Raw genomic sequence first — 18843 nt, forward strand, 5'->3', positions numbered from 1 at the left:
TCACCTTGAGCATGGGGTCTGCTTTCATGGACAATATTCAGGTGTACAGCAGTTCTAGGAAGAGATGTTTATAGGTGTGGTGATAAATCACTCTGCTATTTACTCACAGACTCACCTCCTTTTGTGCAAATGGACTTTAAAGGGGACCCATATAATCACATTAGCAACTGCTTTAGCTGAGAGCAAGTAATAGTGTCCCTTCCCACATCTTCAGCTGCTCAAAAGTTCTTGTGAGAAATTCCATTTCTGAGGCTAAAATTTCCCTACATGTACCAGCGTTTATTTATTTTTGGCTGTTCTGAGAATAGAAGGTTTCAGCCACACTTCAATAATGAGAGAAGAATGAAATGAGATTTTCTTTGTCCCCAGAAATGTTGGTTTTAAACATCCTTTCAGCTGAGTGGATGAAATTGGAAAATTGGGATGTGACAGTGGTGCTCCAGTATTCTCCAGGGGGCTTTGGGCTTGACTTCACAGTTTCATGCATTTTTTGTGGCTGATACGGAGCCTATGAAGCAGACTTTTCCAGTTCATTTTTTCTAAAGCACACAACTAAGGAAAGATTTACTACAGAAGCATCTGCAACTGATTTAGCAGAGTAGCCCAATGAAGAATATTGCTGCAAATTTCTGCAGAGAGCTGGCATGGCTGGTGGCGAGGACAGGGAAGAAGGTCTTTTGCATGGCTGTCAAAATCAGAAGAAGATACCTCAGTCTCTTGTGCTCTTGCTGAACTGAAGCAGAGTTAGCACTTTTCTAAAGAGTTGTCTTATAGTCTGAAATGGGAGATAATTTCTCAACAGCGAGATGTTGTTTCTCCTTCCCCTTTTCCTTGACCCCCAGGAAGTTCATTGATCAAGGAAATACCAAGGAAAGTGGAGCAGAGCATTTTGCCAACCACACTTAATGCTCAGATGACAGCTGAACCCTCAGTGCTTTCCTCAAGCACCTCAGGGTCCAAGTGTGCAATTAAAAAAGGTTGTCTAGTAAAAGTCTTATCCAAACTAGTGAGAAGAAGAGAGTAGATGATGTCTGAGGGGAAAAGTGTGAGAGCTGGTTTTGGTTTTTTTTTTTTTTTTCGTTTAGAATCATATAATCATAGAATGGTTTGGGTTGGAGGAGACCTTAAAGATCATCTAGTTCCAGCCCACCTGCCATGGGCAGGGACCCTTTTAATTTTGTTCTTAAGCTCTTTCCAAGGAAAGACCTGTCCACCATTGCTGCTCTGACCTTTCTTGTTATCTTATTCTTTCCCTTTTGCTGGCTTATGTTTTGAGTGGTGAGATACGACCCCTCTTACATAACCCCTGTCTCATTTCACAGTTCTTAGCTCCTCATATGTCTTTTTGTTTCCTTCCCTAATTTTTGTCACGTTGTTTAAAAAAAAAAAACACCAAAATTCTTTAATGGCACCACATAGGCAGAAAAATGTCTGGAGGATCACATCATTCAGTCTACACAATGCCTGGATCTAAGCCATTCTTTGAGTTCATTGCTTACATGACCTCTAAATATTTATTTTTGAAATGGGTTTACAAATTGCTATGATTGATTAAAAGACCCCTGAAAGATGTGTATTCTTTTAAACACATGCTGAATGGTGGTTGGTTTTAACAAAACGAAACAGCAAAAAAAAGCAAACAACTTGTTTAATTTTGCATGAAGTAACAAATCTATACAAAACTAAATGTTCTTTTATTCTTTAGATCTTGTGACCAGTGTCTGAACAGCCAGTACATATTCAGGATGACAATAACCTTGGCAGAAACTATGAATTCTTTTGTCAACATTTCTAACATGAGAGATGTGATCGTAATTTTCTTTCAACAGCCAAGTTTTGGGGGATTGTTTTGTTTTGTTTTTTAAGGTACTCCCCTTGTGCTTTTGCTTGGACAAATACTTTTTCTAATGTAATTAAAATGAAACTCTCTCTATTAGTGTATATTTAAATTGCTTGCTGTCCTTTATAAACTGTGAGATCTTTGCTCCAACTCTCTACATTAGTAGAGACATCAACTCTCTACATTGTGAGACATCAGACTTTTAAGATCACTGGTTAACTGGAAATCAGGTAATGGAGGAAACTAATTGTTATTACCTTGCGATGAAGGCTTAGTGAATGTACCTTAATAGAAATACACAGATGACTCTAAGGATCAAACCCAGATACAAGTGTGGGAAAGTCTATAGGCTGTTGCTAATTTGATGAGATATACGTGTTTATCTACTCTTCCTTTGCTACTATGGTAGACAAACACCCTGATACATACTTGCCAGGTAAATATATATTAAAAGGTTTGCCTTATGGAATTTGAATATGGACGTGTAATATGTTTCGGCCTTCTACTTGGAAATTTTTATTTTTTCAAGTACTTTATACTCAGGGTTAAGCCTGGAATTTCATGCTGCAAAACTACCAACCTACTCCAGGAGACATAAAGAGCCGTGTCAAACAGCTATGAGACAATCACAGATTTAAGACAATTTTATTTGCCATGTCTGTGGTAAATATGGCAATGTAAAAAGCACAATACTTGAGGAGGTAAACGGCTTAATATACTAATCTTGCTTGCTAAACACTACCTAAGAGAACAGATGACTTGCTTTATCATAAACAAGCTTCAGAAAATAAAAGTGATGATGTCATCTTGTTTTGATGATATAAATGGGTGAGGGTAATACTGCTCAGCAATAGTGTTTCATTATAATTACTGATTTAAAAAAAAAAAATAAATCCAATTTCAGGTTTCATCAGAGCGCCCAACTGTGTAAAATGAACTGGATCTTTGAAGTTAATGTTCACTTACCACACAGTGCCTCCCCACACAAAAGCAATAACATCTGTATTATGGGAAATTTCTATTGCTTTAATCACTACCTATTGCACTCTTACTGGTAGTCAGTCATTAATTCTAGAGATTAATGGCACAAATCTAGATTTATTAATGCTGTAAACCTGTGGGGAAATAGTGAGTAGAATTAGTGTACTTCCATAATAACAAATAATGTAATTTTATTAGACCTGAACATGGTGTGTTGGTTTCTACAGCAAAAATGACTCCATGTGAGCTATTAAGCTTGGTTGAATGATCTCTTATTAGCTTGGCTGTAACATACCAAACTGTAGAACACTTTCCCACTTGCTTGCAAAGTCTGGTTCCTGATTTAAAGGATCAAAAACTGTTTAGAAGACATTCTACTCCAGAGTGAAAGGCTTTTATTTAAAAATAGTGCTTCCTTATATGTAATGTTGACACAGTAGAGACTCCTGATTTTCTTGAGAGGATGGGATATGCAAGATACATATGTCTTGATGTGACTGCTCATAAACCAACTCACTGCTGGACTGCATCCTGAAATGCAAGACTGGTCCAAGAAATAAACTGCTGGTGCAAAATTAGCTACAGTGCTTAGTGTTCTTTGGTTTTTAAGGGCTTAATCTACCTGTCAACTCATATATTCATATTGCACGAGTCTATGCCATCTCTATACAACCGTTAAAACATCTTTGAGATTGTTAGAGGCTTTGAAAGGTCTGTAAGTCAGTAAAGATCCATTTTTTCCTGGGTTTTGTGTAATTTGCCATCCAGTTGACTGTGACAACTTTTTTAAGAAGGGCTGATGAATACAAGTCTTATCCCGTACCCCTCACAGACTAGTTCCTAAGCTCAAGGTAAAAAGTTCTTCCTCAACTTGATTGCTTTTCAGTAGAAATGAATTTTTTTATTCACAACACTAGCAACTATGTGATATCTATTGGTTGTAATGCTCCAAGGCTGATGAAGAAAAAGGACCAGAGAGATTGCTGAGCCTTAGAACCAAGCCCACGAAGGACTTCCAAGAGGTAAAAGCTAAGCAATTGTTGAGTACAGTAATTTTCTTTAGTGTCCACTCCTGTGCTGTGGAAGGTGTGCTGCCATATCTTCCACTGGCTGCATAATCTGGGCATCTCCTTCTGTTGGTTTAATAAGGACAGTCTTGCAATAACCCATCCCAAAAAAGCCCAAATGGATGGGCTGTTGGGTCCAGATCCTTGTCTGAGAACAAGCGGCACAGTCATCTTATAAGCAGAAGATACAACAAGGAGTCTATTTCACCTGGGCATGCAGAGAGATGGAGTCAGGTATGAATCCCAGGCAGTTGCTGTGATAGTGTGTAGGGAAAAGAAGAGGGGAAGGATTCTGCATCCTGCAAAGTTTTATGGAATATTTCCTCAATACATACGCACGTTCTCTCCATTTACTCGGCTGAGCTGGAGACAGCTGGTATTCTTCCAGACACTGAGGAAGCTGGGCGTCAGCACTGTCTGCTTCAGATAAGATTAATAATGTATAGCTTCATGGGGAATGGAGCCTAATCTGTTGGGATGCCATGGCAAGCACTCCTAGTGAGGAGGAGCAGCTGCCTGTTTTGGGCCCCCTGAGAGGCATGAGGTGAACCATCTGAGACAGATTCAGATCAACTCCTGTTTGGTTCTGTGGGCAAGTTCCTCGCACCTTGTAGTCGACTGTGTTGAATGCAGCAGACAGATCCACGGACTTCTGATCATGTCCAACTCCAAGCTCTGTACACTTTAAAACTCTCTTTGTAAAATGACCCCGTAATTCAGCATAGAAACACCACAAAAAGAACTCTGTGTCCTACTTGTATAGCGGAGTACAAAGGTACGGTGAGCTAACCGAAGTCTTGACTGACAAACCAGAACAGTGGCTGTATTTTCAATGAAAATCCTCTGCAGTCACTTCTGCTTCCCATTTTTAACTTAGAGGTTAAAAAGAGAATTGTATGATCTCTTGAATGCTTTTGGTGTTGAACACAGGTTGGAGACTTGACCCACCTCTCTTGCACCTTGTGTATTACTGCCCTACCAAGACTGGTCTGTGCAATGAAGCCAAGATCTTCATCTTCTTCAAATGGTGGAGACAAAAATGATTCTCCTCTGCAAAATTTCTGCTGATCTTGAGTGGTGTTAAAATGGGCCAGGATCTGTCTGAGACTATCCAAAACTGCCCTGCTTTATCTGTGATGTATTCCCCCCGCTCAGTGCCCTTTACTTTGTATTTTACTTGCTCTTAAAAGCAATCAGAATGGCTGAATGTATTTTTCCAGTGACCCTGCGTGAGGCAGCTGCTGCGTATGTAGGCAGCTTGAAGATTCTTGTGCATGTAGTTTCCCCCTCATCCCTGCAAGTTTTCCTTGGTAGGCATGCTTGTGATTCAGTTATTTCAAATGCACAGTCTCCACTCCCAACACATGCATGAGCAATTTAAAGAGAAGGAGATGTACAGATTCTCTAGTTTTAAAAAGAAACAAACCAAACCCAATAAAACCAATGCTTCAACTAGGGCAGCATTTTCTTTGTTGCTTTCTCCTTTGGGACAGGAGTTCTCGTGATAGATACAGTTTGCAGTCATGGGCATCTTTTTTACTATTACATATGTTCATAAAGCACTGGTGCTGTGTACTGGTACTATACTGGTGCACTGGTACTCTTACTGGTGAAATAATAAAGATAAAATAATTCTCTGCCTAGAAGAAGCTCTCCCTCCCCATTTTCAGAAATAATGCTGCCTCCCTCCCTGCATTCAGCAACTCCAGGGCTAGTAACTAGAGGTGGGTGACTTTTAACATAGCCATGGGTTTACCTGCAACATGTTTTGGGTTTTTTGTTTTTTTTTTTTTTTTTTTTAGGGCAAACCTCCTGCCAAGTTACATTTCCTGGGGCTCTAAGCTTAAGGGAAGCTGAGAAAACCTGACTTCTGTCAAGATCACCTAAGCCAGAGCGTGACATGCTTCAGCTTCCCACCCTTCTTTAATTTATCTTCCCTTTCTTAATGGCTGCCATGTAGAAAAATCCTGGGACACTAGTCACTCCTGATATTGCTGAGGAGCTCAGGTAGCAGCCAGAGTGTTGTTCAGAGCTGTAGAGTGATAAGGCTTTGTAGGCTCAAGATCTTTTGGGTTCACTTCAGAGAACCTGTCTAGGATCTGCCCAAGCTTGCAGTTCTGAAGCAGCTTTTGGGGTCAGCCCCGGGTAAAGCACACTGTGCTATTTACCTTTGCTCGTCCTTCAATGCAGTCAAAAGACAAGACGTGAGTGAAGAACAGGAAATTAGGAGGGGAATTCTAGATCACTGGAGGCAGCAGCATGTGAGTGCTGGTTCTTTCACACGCTCCTGGTGGGGGGTTCCCACTCCTGGTGCTTAGCCTGCGGCAGGGAAAGAAATAGCAGCTGTTCCTTTCCTTCTGGTTTGAACATGGTGTAAGTGGCGGTGTACCCAGTGGGTGTTAAATACATCAGTCGAGCTCTTCTGAAACCTGAACTGAGTACTTGGTTGGTCGCACAGTGTGGAATAAAAAAATAAAAATAATTAAATGCTTCAGGCTTGCAAATCTGTGCAGAAACTGCCTCTCCAAATCAAAAAGTAAGGGTTTGTGCATTGGTCTGTGGCAATAATTTGATGCTTTTTCCTCTTTGAGGTTTTCAGTTCAAACTCTGGAAATACTGGTTTCACAAACAATTACTGCTAGGCATGAATGACTGGTTTCCAGCCTGGAATTATTTTACATGCTCCTGAGAATGCCATTGCCTTTACCCAATTCTGTGATTATTTACTGTAGCAAATTATTCCTCTAATATTTGTGGTAATGACAACTGTAAAATAGAGTATCTGTTAGGCTAGCAGAAACCAAAGGGAAGTAGTGACTGCTGCACTAGACACCTTGCCGGAGATGCGAGCTTAGGTCTGTACCTTTCCCATTGTCAAAGGAAATCCATTATCGTTTTCTTAAGTCACATGATTGCTTCTACACAGAAGTGAGCTACCCTTTTTTATCCTATACAGAACAATTTCACCCTGGAAAATTAATCTAACTGATATTTTATTTTTGTTTTATTTTGGGTTGGGTTTTGGTAGCTTTATGGATACACAGGGGTAAGGGACCATGTGAAGTTCCTTACTTTTTCTTGCCCTCAGCCTTTTCTTATGTAGGGGAAAAGTGAAAATTACGGTGCCTATCTTCTCAAAAGATTTAGGTAATGAAAGTGGACACCTGGCAGAGGTGGTCTGCTTTTGACTTAGTGGTATAGCAGTGAGGGGCTCCGTACCCCTTAGTAAGGGTACGTGCTGCTGGGAGCAAGTGTGTTTCTACAGCTCCGTGACAGAGAGTGCCTTGAGACAGCAGGAGTCACCCCCTCTACCGTGCCCCCACACAGGGACCAAGGAATGGCTCCACGACCTCCCGAACACTGAGCGGGTGGTGCGGCGGCTCACCCCGCTGAGAAGGGGAGACGGCTGGGTTTTGTAAAAAACAAAGCATTTTCTGCATGATGGACATGGAGAAGTGTCCTGGCTCAGAGCGAGAGCTCTATGTCTGTTGTTCTCGTCCCCTTTGCTGCCACCTCTGCCGCTGGCTTCGGGGGGGTGCTCTGCCCTTCTCTTCCATTTAGCCTTCTCTGCTTGATGGCTCTCTTCAGGTTTTTCCCCTGGTCCTTTCATATCGTCTGGATCTTTTTCTGGTTTTCACAACCCTCTTGGAGGAAAATTCAGTGTCTACTAATGTTGCTGGATGGGGACAGCGTACAGCCACCTCTGCATATCACAGTGGGGACTGCAGCATCTCTGTAGAAACCAGGACAGTCCTGGGCAGTTTAACATTCTTGTTTCCATACAGTAGCAAACCACTGGTGAATTCAGGATGCAGGGAAGAATGCAAAGGAAAATTGATGTGCTTTGTGAATTTAAAGATATGAATTACATCATCTCTGCTGGGTCTTATGATGTATTAGCTCAAAACTTGGATTATTTTGGGGATCTGGTTCTTTGTTTGTCACATATTTCTACGCATGCTTTGTCAGTCCTTAAACATGGCTCACTTAAGCCTGGATTATACAGATAATGTAGACGTTGCACCATGTGTTGAACCCTGAACATCCTGCTTTTTTCTTGACATAGACAACTTATGTGTTTATCCTATAGTAGATGGTATGTAATATTATGCTGGCTCACTGCTGAGCTTTTTAACCAAATGCTACTGTGGCTTGTCTTTATTATAATAGAGACCTATTTTAAATTAAAATGCTTTATCCATATGAAAAAACTTATTTTGATTTGTAATTAGAAAATCCTCTGTGCTTTTAATTAATACAACTATTGAAGAGGTATTTGATTTCTGAGTCTGTTTTTGGCATTCTGTAGCCACATCATTTTAGTAATTTATAGTTGAAATGCCTATTGAAAGCCTCCATAATAAAAATAAAAATTAGATTACCTCTGAGATTTAAAAGAACTGTTGAAGAATTTATTAGAACAATGTTAAAATATGCCCTAAGACAAGTCACATTAGTCTGCAGGTTGAAATGGGATACTTGGGAATTCAGAGTGCCGTACTACTCCGATTAATTAAAATGTAGTCAGCTGAAACCTCCACTATAATCAAAATTGCTCCCCAGGGTTTTAACTTCATTACAGTCCTGGTGCAGCCTTCCAGTCCCAACCATTGCTGAGCTAAGTAATTAGTTCAGTTTAAAAAAATAAACAAAAGGATAAAATTACCATGACAGTACATAGGATTTATTTTTTTATTGCTATGCTGGGCTCTGTTTGATAGTGTTTATTGTATATGGCCATTCTTTCTGCTGCCAAAGACGAAACAGTAAGAGACAAAGTATCTGTGATTTCAGGGCTATGCTGTTTTCCATATTGTAAGACTTGGATTATTTTACAATTGCTGTTTTCTGTAACTTTGGCTAAGACACTGATCTCCCCTCTGCAGATGTGCTGCCTATCTCGTTCCTCCTGTGCTGCAAGTAGTGTTCTGCTACAGCAGGGTTTCCTTATCAGCAACTCTGCAGTAAATCAAGCGAGAGGAGACTACATTTCCCAACAGGGTCTCAAATGAAAAATTCACAGCGTGTGAATTTGTATGGGATACCAGAGGACATCTGCCTTACGAGGCTGTCTCCGGAATTGAGACTTTAGGGCCTAGATAAAGCACTGCTTCTGTCTCTCCCATACCACATATATTCTGACCCCAGCTTTACATAGTTTGTCATCAGTTTGTCCTTGGGCTGCATGCAGTAGTGAAACCCTTTAGATAGGGCTAGCCCTTATCATTCTCTTGTTTCATGTCAGGACACTCTCCCAGAAGCTGCTGAATAGCAAAGACATGACAAAGGAGCCTTTGATTGTGGCTGTCAATACTGAGACTGGAGAATTGTAACTCCAGATTAAAAGGAATCCCACTGAGTTGTATCTCTCTGACAGAGTGAGCCCTAAGTTTGTTTTTCATCTTAATGACCTGAATGCAACTGGTTTGGAATATCAAAAATATCTTTTAAAACACTGATGTTTTTCAAGGGTTAAAGAAAGGAATTTCATGTCCCTTTTGTCTAACAACTATTAATTTATTCTACTATAGTACTTTATTCATTAATCCTATAGCACTCTACATATGTTATTTAGGCTCCAAAACACCCCATTAAGGGATATTTCTGCATGTTGTTTTTTTCAGTAAGACAAACTGAGACGGAAGAAGTGCTAGTGATAGGCTAAAGGCTAAGCAATACCTATCAGATGTAGAAATATGTACTCCCAAGCTCTTTAATATAACAAAGCACATACATGCACCTGACTTCCATCCAAAGAGATCCTCTAGGATTCCCTTCTCTGACCATGTGTAGTGGGTATGTACACAAAGTGCAAAGAAAACACAGCATATCAACTCATGTATGGCAGTACATTGTCAACAACTGTGAAGTATGAGACTGCTCCATAGCTTTGCACTTTTAGTAATAAAAATGTCTTCAGTGGTAACAGCTCTTTCTAAGTGACATGTCACGGGAAAAGGCAGTAGAGAAGCAGCTAACTGTGTCTTCTCCAGTGTTCACTCTATATCTTGCATTACTTGATGTAACCTGGCATTTCTTCCTTGTTTCACTGGCAAGGAGCAAACTTGATAGGGAACCCGCCTTGCACATTTGTGATAGGGCAGAATGGGAGTCTAAAATGGAGGATGATCTGTGCTCTGAAAGAGATTCACAAGATTCTTTGCCCACGTAAGGGGACAATCTCTGGGAAGATGCAAAAAAACTATAATTAGACTACATGTTGTCCACCTCAGACAGCTGGAGGTCAGATGAAAGTTGGTGTGAGGGGGAGCAAACGCTCTGGTTTTCCCCCTTCAAGGGTCTCAGGTTTCCTGTTGCGAAAGAGTTGAGAGGTGATGTAGTTTCAATCTCTTGATGTCTACTTATCTATATCAAGAAACTCCACTGCAACCTGAGCTGTCCCTCCTCCTAAGCGGGCCAATGTGGGTTGGTGGGTGAATGTACAGGCGGGAACATGCGGCCCATTGGCTTGGCTGTGTGAGACCAACTGCACAGCAACAGCATGTGTCCTGATGCATCATTTCAACCCTTCCTTTTTCTTGCATACTGATAAGCTCACCCTGTATTGCCCCACTTTCTTCCCAAGTGGGATTTCCTTGGTTTCCCACTCTTTTAGGCAGGTATTGTGTGAGTGGACATACAATGGTACACATCAAGTTGTTTTGGATGACATCTCTAACCATTATGTTAGCAGAATAAAATACAGTAACAGGAGAAATGGCTGCCACTCATTTTCTGTTTAAATTGAGTGTTCTTAAAGACAGACAAGACTTGATGTAAAATGCCTTTTTTTTTCCACTATATTTTGCATGTTATTTTAAAATTCTCTTTAGGGAGAGTATGTAAAATGTTTGTCATTCATTTGGGGATTATTTTACATTTTTATCCTTAGCTCTTGTATTGTTCTGCAATATTATTAGTGATTAAGAAAATTGCATGGGTACTGTGCTAAATATAACCATGTTGTAAATACAGATTTATTTTTTTTTTAAATGTTGTTTGTATGCTAGAGATTAGACAGTGTTCTCCTGTTCAACTGATTGCCTGAGGAACAGGTATATATTAGTATACTAAAAAGCTAGTTACGAGTGAAATATGGAAAAGCTCACCTCCAAGGATTTATTTTAACAGGACTACGTTTAGTCCAAGATTCATTTTATGTAAAATTGTAATTTACAGTTTTGCAGTTGTGCATTGCACTTTCACTCTCTGATGTTTGAGACACAAAAACAAAACAAAACAAAACAAAAAAAAAAAAAAAAAAAAAACAAAGAAAAAAAAAACACACAAACCAAAAACCAGTGTTGTTGGATTACCTTCTGCCGTGTTTTAGCCCCAATAGTGATTACTGTGAATTTGCTGCAAATGAAAGGATTTAGGCTTACATAATGAAAGATAAGAAATTTGTGTTAGGAGTTTTGTATAATCCCAGTTTTAACTGTTTCTCCCTGCATGACTGTGCCACATTGTATAGGTGGGATTTTCATTGGGAATTGTTTTGAAGTTAACCACCTTCATCTTCAAATGAAATGCACTGATACAGTCTAGCCTTGCGTAGAATCCTTTTCCTCAGCAGATGTCACGGAGCAGCAGAAAGCCGTGCACACACCATTCATAGAGAAACTGCTTCAGCAAAGCACAGCAACTGCTATGCTGGTGCTTTCCCAGGCTCCGAGCTCCTGCTGAGCTCCCCTGAGAGAGCAGAGGTCTGTGAGCAGGCTGCGTACCTCCCTTACTGCTGTAAGAAACATTTGCCACACTGGAGTCCTCTGTTTTCCACTTACTTCTGTAGCTGCCACTAAACTTGGAGTTGAGAACAGCTCTATAAAAATTAGCAAACAATCCATGCAGGTGGCCAGCTGCATGTCCTCAATTTTTAAATACTTTCGAAAGCATATTTTCAAGTATAGATAACCACCACTGCTCTGGGTATATACATGCTGTCTCATCCCCTTGCACGCTGTTTTATAACATGCCAGGTAAACTACTTTCAGTTGTTTAATTTCATTCTCATCACCATTTTTAGGCAAAGCTGTCATAGTTGCTCTCCATTTCATCTAGCCAAACTGAAAGTCCATGTCAAATAAATGTATTTTTCAAAGGAGATGCTTCACCTTAGCCTAAAATACTGTGGTTTTGCTGTTAATGGATAGAGTGGGTCTTCACCCCCTGTAACTTTGTCATTTGTCTGTACACAACTGTGCACATATGTACGTGCATGTGTGACTGCAAGAGAGATGCAGACGTGACCGGGGGCAAGCAAGCTGTGCCCACCATGTCCTCGGCTGCACTGGTGTAAGTGTGTGAGGTCAGCTGGGGCCACTCCTTCTGCCCCCCCCCCCCTTCCCCTGCACTGAGAAGACCCCAGGTTCCTGTTTTTATGCAGAGGCTGTGCACAGCAGACCTTATCTCACATGAATGGCTTGTGTACCAAGCCTGAATAATCACTGAAGTAAGAGCTGAGACCCATAAAACCATACTGAGTGGGACCACAAAGATGAGTGGGTGGGAAGTAAGGCACCGAGTAGAGCAGACAGTGGTCTGCCTGCAGTTTTCACCAGTTTGGAGTTGGCAATTGCAGCTGCAAAGCAGTGTGGTACTACAGGCCTGTAGAATACCTAGATCTTCAAGTGGATTTTTTTTTCTGTGCCTTGTTCTGCTTAGATGTAAGCATGAAGCTTTATTATGCTTTGGGTAGACAAGAATGAATTGGCCACAGTTAAAAGTGGTATTTTCTAATGCAAAATGTGAAAACCAGTGTTGGAGATCTTTCCATTAGTCTCAACACTGTATCAGACTGAAAGAAAATGCAGACTGCTGATGCTATTCCTCACCTCAGAGCACTGTTTTCTGCAACAAGGTGTCACTACACCTCCAGCGCATGGAGAGCAAAATGCAGAGGGGGACCCTGTGGAAAAGTTTTGCTGTTGGGTCTTTTTCCTCCTATTTTTGGGAGATGGATTTGTGAAAGTGGGTCAGACAAAGTCTGGGGCTATGTGGCTTTTACACTATGAACTTTGACTTCCTGCCCCTTCCCTATTACCAGTAAGTCTCAAGGGAAAATATTCTTTAGCAGAATGACTACAATTATTTAGTTAATTGTTTGCTTAACTATAGCTTTGTGATTTTTCTATGCCCGTAGGTTTCCCTCTTTCCTATATAGCACATGCTGGCACATCGTCCTCTGTCACTTCCTTCCTGGATAGTCTATTCATAACAGTAGTCATGAAAGGTTTTGAGAGATAATTTCTATACAGAAATTTCTATGATACTTTCAAATATTGTGTTACTCACACAGACATGCACAGAGAGCTGTACCCAAATACTCTTGGACTGGCTCTCTAGGTGCCACCTTCACCCTTCCCACAATCTCTTCCATCCCCTTCTGGGTGTCCCTGCCTGGATGTTGGCTGTGGCACCAGCTGTGCAGTGATGGTGGTGGGTGGTGGTGAGTCTTAGGTCCCACTGGCTGACTACAGAGCCACGTGCCAGCGATGCTGTAGCATCTGACAGGCCCTCTTGCTAAAAGTACTTGTTTCAGGGTGAGTTGAGGTACACTTTGACTCCCCTCAAAACCCCAGCTTCTTTCTGTCAGTCCAGTTTGCCTGAGGAATAGCAGGGAGGGAGGAAAATCCCAGCACCATTTGTTTTTTGGAGAAAGCCCCCAAGCAGGAACATAAATATGGTGAGCAGTAGTAGGGATCTGACTGCTGGTGGGACTTACTCATCCCCCTGGCGCTGTTTGGATTTAGCCATCTGGCTCTGGCCTTGCTTACACCTGTCAGCTGAGGGTGACAGTGCCGATGGCAGGAGTTAGTGAATGTCCCCTTGGAGCTTTGCCTGGCCAGCTGGCAGCCTGTATCATTAGCCAAGCCTCGTCTTCCTCCTCATCCACAACCTTAGGCAGGAAGTTAGTCAACACATCTAGACATGCTCTCCCACCTCCAGCAAGGAAAGTGGATTTTGGCCCCATCTGAGCCCCCCTTAATCTTTCTTTTCTTCACTAGGAGAGGAAAGAAAAGTCCTTTCCTCCTTTTCATTTTCTTTTTATTCCCTTCTGTGGTGTCCTCTGCTAGGATGGACCATTGGAAGTCACACCTTAGCAGGGTGAAGTGAGTTTATGCTGGTGTTGGAAATTTATAATGGAGAGGAGAGAATAAGAAGAGGGGGATCTTACCAAGCAGGATCAAACCCAATCACAAAGAGGTCAGAACCAGATTTAGGTTTCTCTGCTTTAAGACATGAGGCCTGTTCACTCAGATGTGCTTCTTCATAACTCCTTCCACTAATGCCATGCTCGTATTCATCATCACAGTTGTAGTGCCCTTTTCCACTGCTGTTGTCCTGTCATCTGTATGCCAATGAACCTCCCACTGGTTTGGGTGACAGAGACATTTTAGGCTTATCCTGGGGAGAAGATGTGATGACCTTCCCTTCAAAACAAGCCAGTCCTCAGCTGCCACTGGGACGCAGCAGCGCTCCTACCCATTTGCCACAGGGGTCTTTGTGAATACTGTATTTGTAGGCTACAGTCACACCCTTTAAGCCACCTCTCACTCCCTCAGTGTTTTTAACATTGATGGGGAAGTAACATTTTCCCCTCATACAAGTGGAGAATAGGTACCACAGTGTCACAGAAACTAAGTTGATTCATTAAGCAATAACTTTAGACATAACCTGAACACTCAAAAATTCATAAAGTTGTATTTTTTTCTTCTCTTTTCTATCAGTGTATAACAACTATTTATAAAACGTTCTTTCCAATCTTAGACCACACAAGTTGCTTTTATACTGTGAATCCTTTTACTTGCTGATGAACGTGATGACTGTGTTTGCAGTACTTAAGTAACCCTCCCATAATGGCCTCTTCTTCGAGTTCTTGCAATAGAAACCTTCTGGATGAATCTAAATTATCACATATCACAGCCCAAGTTGGCTCCACGGCATGGTGCCTTTATTATTTGTTGAAGAGTCTTAGGACCGCTAGAAAGATATTTTCTGTGAAACGGATGGTGTTTATTACATCCTCCAAAAAAACTGAACACTCATGACTGAGCATAAATTACCAAACAAAAATCAGACGAAAAGGAAGATGAGATGATCTTATACAGAGTTGAGAGTAACCAAAATGAGAAGTATCTTCAGCAGGTGAGACTTTTGCCATTTTGTAATCTTTTACTTTTTCAGCCTGACATATGGCATTGTTTAACCAGCAGATATGTTAAGAAAAGGTGACCTGAACTAAATGCAGGAATTCACCCAGTCGTTGTGGCTTAGATGAACTCCCAGTGACTTAGTGACCTCTTTTGCCCTTTGCTTACTGTTACTCTGGAACCCATCTGCCTTTCTTCAGATGTTTCTGCAGGGACTTCTACGTTGTGTTTCTGTTATGAAGAACTTTTTGGTGCTGTCACATCAGTGTTTGGACCTTTGGGTCATGTGGACCTTTCTACTCTATTTCTTCATGTTTACAATTCCTGTGTGTTTGCCTTGCAGGAAGCTGTGTGTGTGTGTGTGCACCAGTGCTAAATCCGTGGCTCCAGGGTGTCTTTACATGATAACAATCTCCCCATGTTGGAGTCTACACCACAGTATCATGTTGTCCATGTGACCCAAGTGTGTTAGGATCTCCTTACAGACAGGCATGCCGTGCTGCACTCTGTCCAGGTTTTTTCCACCTTAAGAGTCACAACAGTTTAAAATGGTGCTGAGGAAAACTGTTCAGCCGTATGTGGTTTTAAAAGGAGAAGCAATGCAGGATCAGTGTAAAGCATTCAGTCAAAGGAGACTAAATTCAATATGATCTTTAATCCTGCCTGTGCTCTGGCTAAAACTGAGTAACTTCTTTGGAACTGTAAAGGGTTTTTAGCATGTGTTCATCTATTATTTTTTTTTTAAATATATATCTTTGCTATTTGCAGCAAGTCCTACACTGCAACCCTGAAGCCATACTTTCTCATATTGTACAAAATAATGTGGATAAAACATCACTCAGCGTATCAAAATGCACATTTATATATGTAATCATTATGCACATAGTCACACATCTGTTCTTCTCTTACTTTCAGAATGATACAGTCTATTGGCGTAGCAGTCTGCATTTTACATTATTTTAAACAGGTAAAATCAGACCATGTATATTCTATTGCATATATTGATATCCTTTTATATCCCATTTCCTTTAGACAGTGACAATAAAAATTGATGTTTTGAAATTGACAATTTAATTATCCAAAATAACCCTTAATGCTGACATGCAGTACTGGTCTAGCAGAAAAAAGCATATCTGATCCAAGTCATCATCAATTGCTCTCTAATTATGATGACGATACAATAATGAAGCAAGCTTACCTTAGCTCAGGAGACAATTTTTTGCTGTATCCCAGCTCCTTATTCACTTGAAAAGGGAAAATCCACTTGAATAAGGAAAAATAAATACTAGAAGAGTGAGGGATTTAAGGAGTCCTCATCTGAGCTCCTCATCTACTTATTTTTAACGAATTGCAAAAATCTCGATCCAGCAGTAGCTCAGAGCGACTTTCCTCTCCTCGTGTGTTCTGTGGGCTGAGAATCTGCAAGAATAGACCTGAGACGGTGCTGCAGGAGAGAGACAGCGGGGGGACCTTGGCACGGAGTTGGACTAAACTCTAAATATAGCCCAACCCACTTTCTGTGCAGTTCTCTTCACACTCTGAAGGCATATGACCTTGTCAAAAAACTGACCTCCCAGCATGTCACACTCTACAAAGAGAGGATCTAAGAGAACAGGACTGCAACGTAAAAGGACAGAAAAGCAATCAACCATCTGCTTGCAGCAAATTAATTTAGGTATGAGCTCTATTTTTATGGCACTTGCAACTGATCAAGTCATAATGCGCTTTATTTGCTCATTTAGACAAATGAGACACGTGCCAGTTCACAAAAGACCTATACAGATGAGAAATTGCTTTGTAATTGCTAGACTTAAAGAGAGAGCACTGACATAGGTGAAAAGCCTGTCAATTTTCCTCTTCTCAAAAACCTTAACTTAGCAGAGCGTGCAGTATTTCCCTAAAAGCTTCTGTCTATAAGAAATTATCCTTCCTTTCACTTGCTCTTATAGTAAGACTTCTTGGAAAAGTGGGTTAAATCTACAAATGTATATTCTGGTACTGTATATATAGCTTGAAAGGGCAGTACAACCTGCAATATCAGAGACCAAACTGCAGAGAAATGTATAGTATATGCACAGGAGGAAGCAAGAGAAAAAGAGGCGTAGAAACATAACCTTTGGGCCTTGGATAGGGAACTGCTTCTCAACAGATGTTTTATAATCCAGGGAATTTGCCACTATGTGGCAACATGTGAAGGTATTTTGTTCTTAATCTCAAGGAGAGTTTAACTTGATACGAGTCAACCTGATACTCTGTCAAACAGGGACCTGATACTTCTGAATAAAAAAAAAAGCTGCAGAAATCTGAGCAACTCAAAAGGTCTTCTCTCACGTTCTTTGTTAAGACATGTAGGAGAGTTGGGATAAAAGCTTGTTTGCAGTATTGTTCTTCAGTGGGATATATTTGTTGTTGGTGACATATTGAAGTGTATGGTGCATTATAGCATGCATGCAAGTTTCAATATTCAGAGAAAACATCAGGACTGTGATAACCTTATACTATAGATGTGTATGTCTGCATGAGCCAAAAAGGTGTGAATGACATCAGTGGTCAGTAAAGTAGCAATGTGTATCTATGAATAATAATTTGGGCTGTTAAGTTTTTGCAAAGTGTACTATATATTTTTTTTAATTGAAGCCTACTATTTTTGGCAAGTTCCACTGTAATTTTATCATGATCCATCGGCTTGAAGTCCACAGGGTCAGCCAGACTCTGTGTGTTACCTTCACAACAAGAACTACAGCTGTGAGCCACAGCTGCTTCCCAAAATAGTGAGAGAACAGTAAAAAATATGAGTCTCCTGCAGTATTAAGGGAGGCATCACATCTGAGGCCATACTATATTCCTGAGCAAAACTTGTTCATAGTCAGACCTAGGCTAAAGCCCACCCGTTAAGTAGTTTTATGGATTTATCCAAGTTCCTCTTTCTTCCCAAATTACCTATTTCTTCCCCATTAACAAGAGTAAATGTTTGTTAGGAGTGAACATTATAACGAATGATGCTGATGTTTGGTTTTGGAGAGAGGACCTGAAAAAGGAATGAGTCTGTCTCCAGATAGACAAATGTTGAGTGACATACTAGCTCTGTGTAAGTAGTGAAATTCTAAATGTACATGATACCAACATAATTAAACAGCAATAGCATCGTGTTATCTTTGCTCCAGGGTGGTACCCTGATGTGATCCAGACCAACCCAACCAATTCCAACTCTGCAGTGCCACTGCTACTTCTGCTCATCTTGCAGGTGCTGGGGTATTAAAATCACAGCAGATCCCCTCATCCAGAGCATGAAGGGGATGAGGATAAGGGAGGGAATATGTACAGCACGAGTTGGTACTCTTCACCCTCTGCAGCAAAGTTGTGGAGTAGTTTCCATAAATGGTAGATTGGTAGTTCCTAGGAAAAAAAGGAATCAGAGTACTTCATGGGTCCTGAAGCACAGGAATAGTCAGACTTTGCCAGGAGTTGTGACATGCTTCTCCTACAGGAATATTTTGGACAAGGGGTGATTTCTTGCTTAGACAAATAATGTGCTGGGTGGCTTTGGGGAGGGAATGTTAATTTGGGGGGGAAGCTTTTATAGGGTGGTGCTGTTTGTGTGTAAAGGGCTGTAAATATTACTTGGCCAACCCCAGTAATGCAAACTTCCTGAACGAAGGGGAAAAGGCTTTAAGAGTGATTGTTTTAATTCTTCAAGGTGGGTGGAACAGTATTTTGTTTGATAGCTGTATACACTCAAGATTTCTTTAGGATGGTTTTTGCATGAGTTTCCACACCACCAAGTGGGAAATGTAGTAGGGAG

At 40.9% G+C, this 18843-nt stretch overlaps 2 protein-coding genes across 4 annotated transcripts in view; one reads left to right on the forward strand and one right to left on the reverse strand.

Annotated features, from left to right (window-relative positions):
- Positions 1-16439, reverse strand: part of FILIP1L (filamin A interacting protein 1 like) — a 209928-nt gene extending 193489 nt beyond the window's left edge. The window contains exon 1 of one of the 2 annotated variants that reach the window (XM_042788446.1): positions 16240-16439. The gene's annotated coding sequence lies outside the window, so the exon portion shown is untranslated. The remainder of the gene's footprint in view (positions 1-16239) is intronic. The other variant, XM_033005288.2, reaches the window with a different exon arrangement.
- Positions 1-18843, forward strand: part of CMSS1 (cms1 ribosomal small subunit homolog) — a 250674-nt gene that overhangs the window by 199152 nt on the left and 32679 nt on the right. Inside the window, exon 1 of one of the 2 annotated variants that reach the window (XM_042788452.1) lies at positions 16590-16716. The exons of the other annotated variant lie outside the window; for it this stretch is intronic. Within the exon in view, the coding sequence (XP_042644386.1) occupies positions 16620-16716 (97 nt within the window). The 5' untranslated portion in view covers positions 16590-16619. Of the gene's footprint in view, positions 1-16589; positions 16717-18843 lie in introns of those variants that run through there. 2 annotated transcript variants of the gene reach the window in all.

Source organism: Tyto alba, unplaced genomic scaffold (assembly GCF_018691265.1).
Source record: "Tyto alba isolate M040663 unplaced genomic scaffold, T.alba_DEE_v4.0 Super-Scaffold_14, whole genome shotgun sequence".
Taxonomy (NCBI): domain Eukaryota; kingdom Metazoa; phylum Chordata; class Aves; order Strigiformes; family Tytonidae; genus Tyto; species Tyto alba.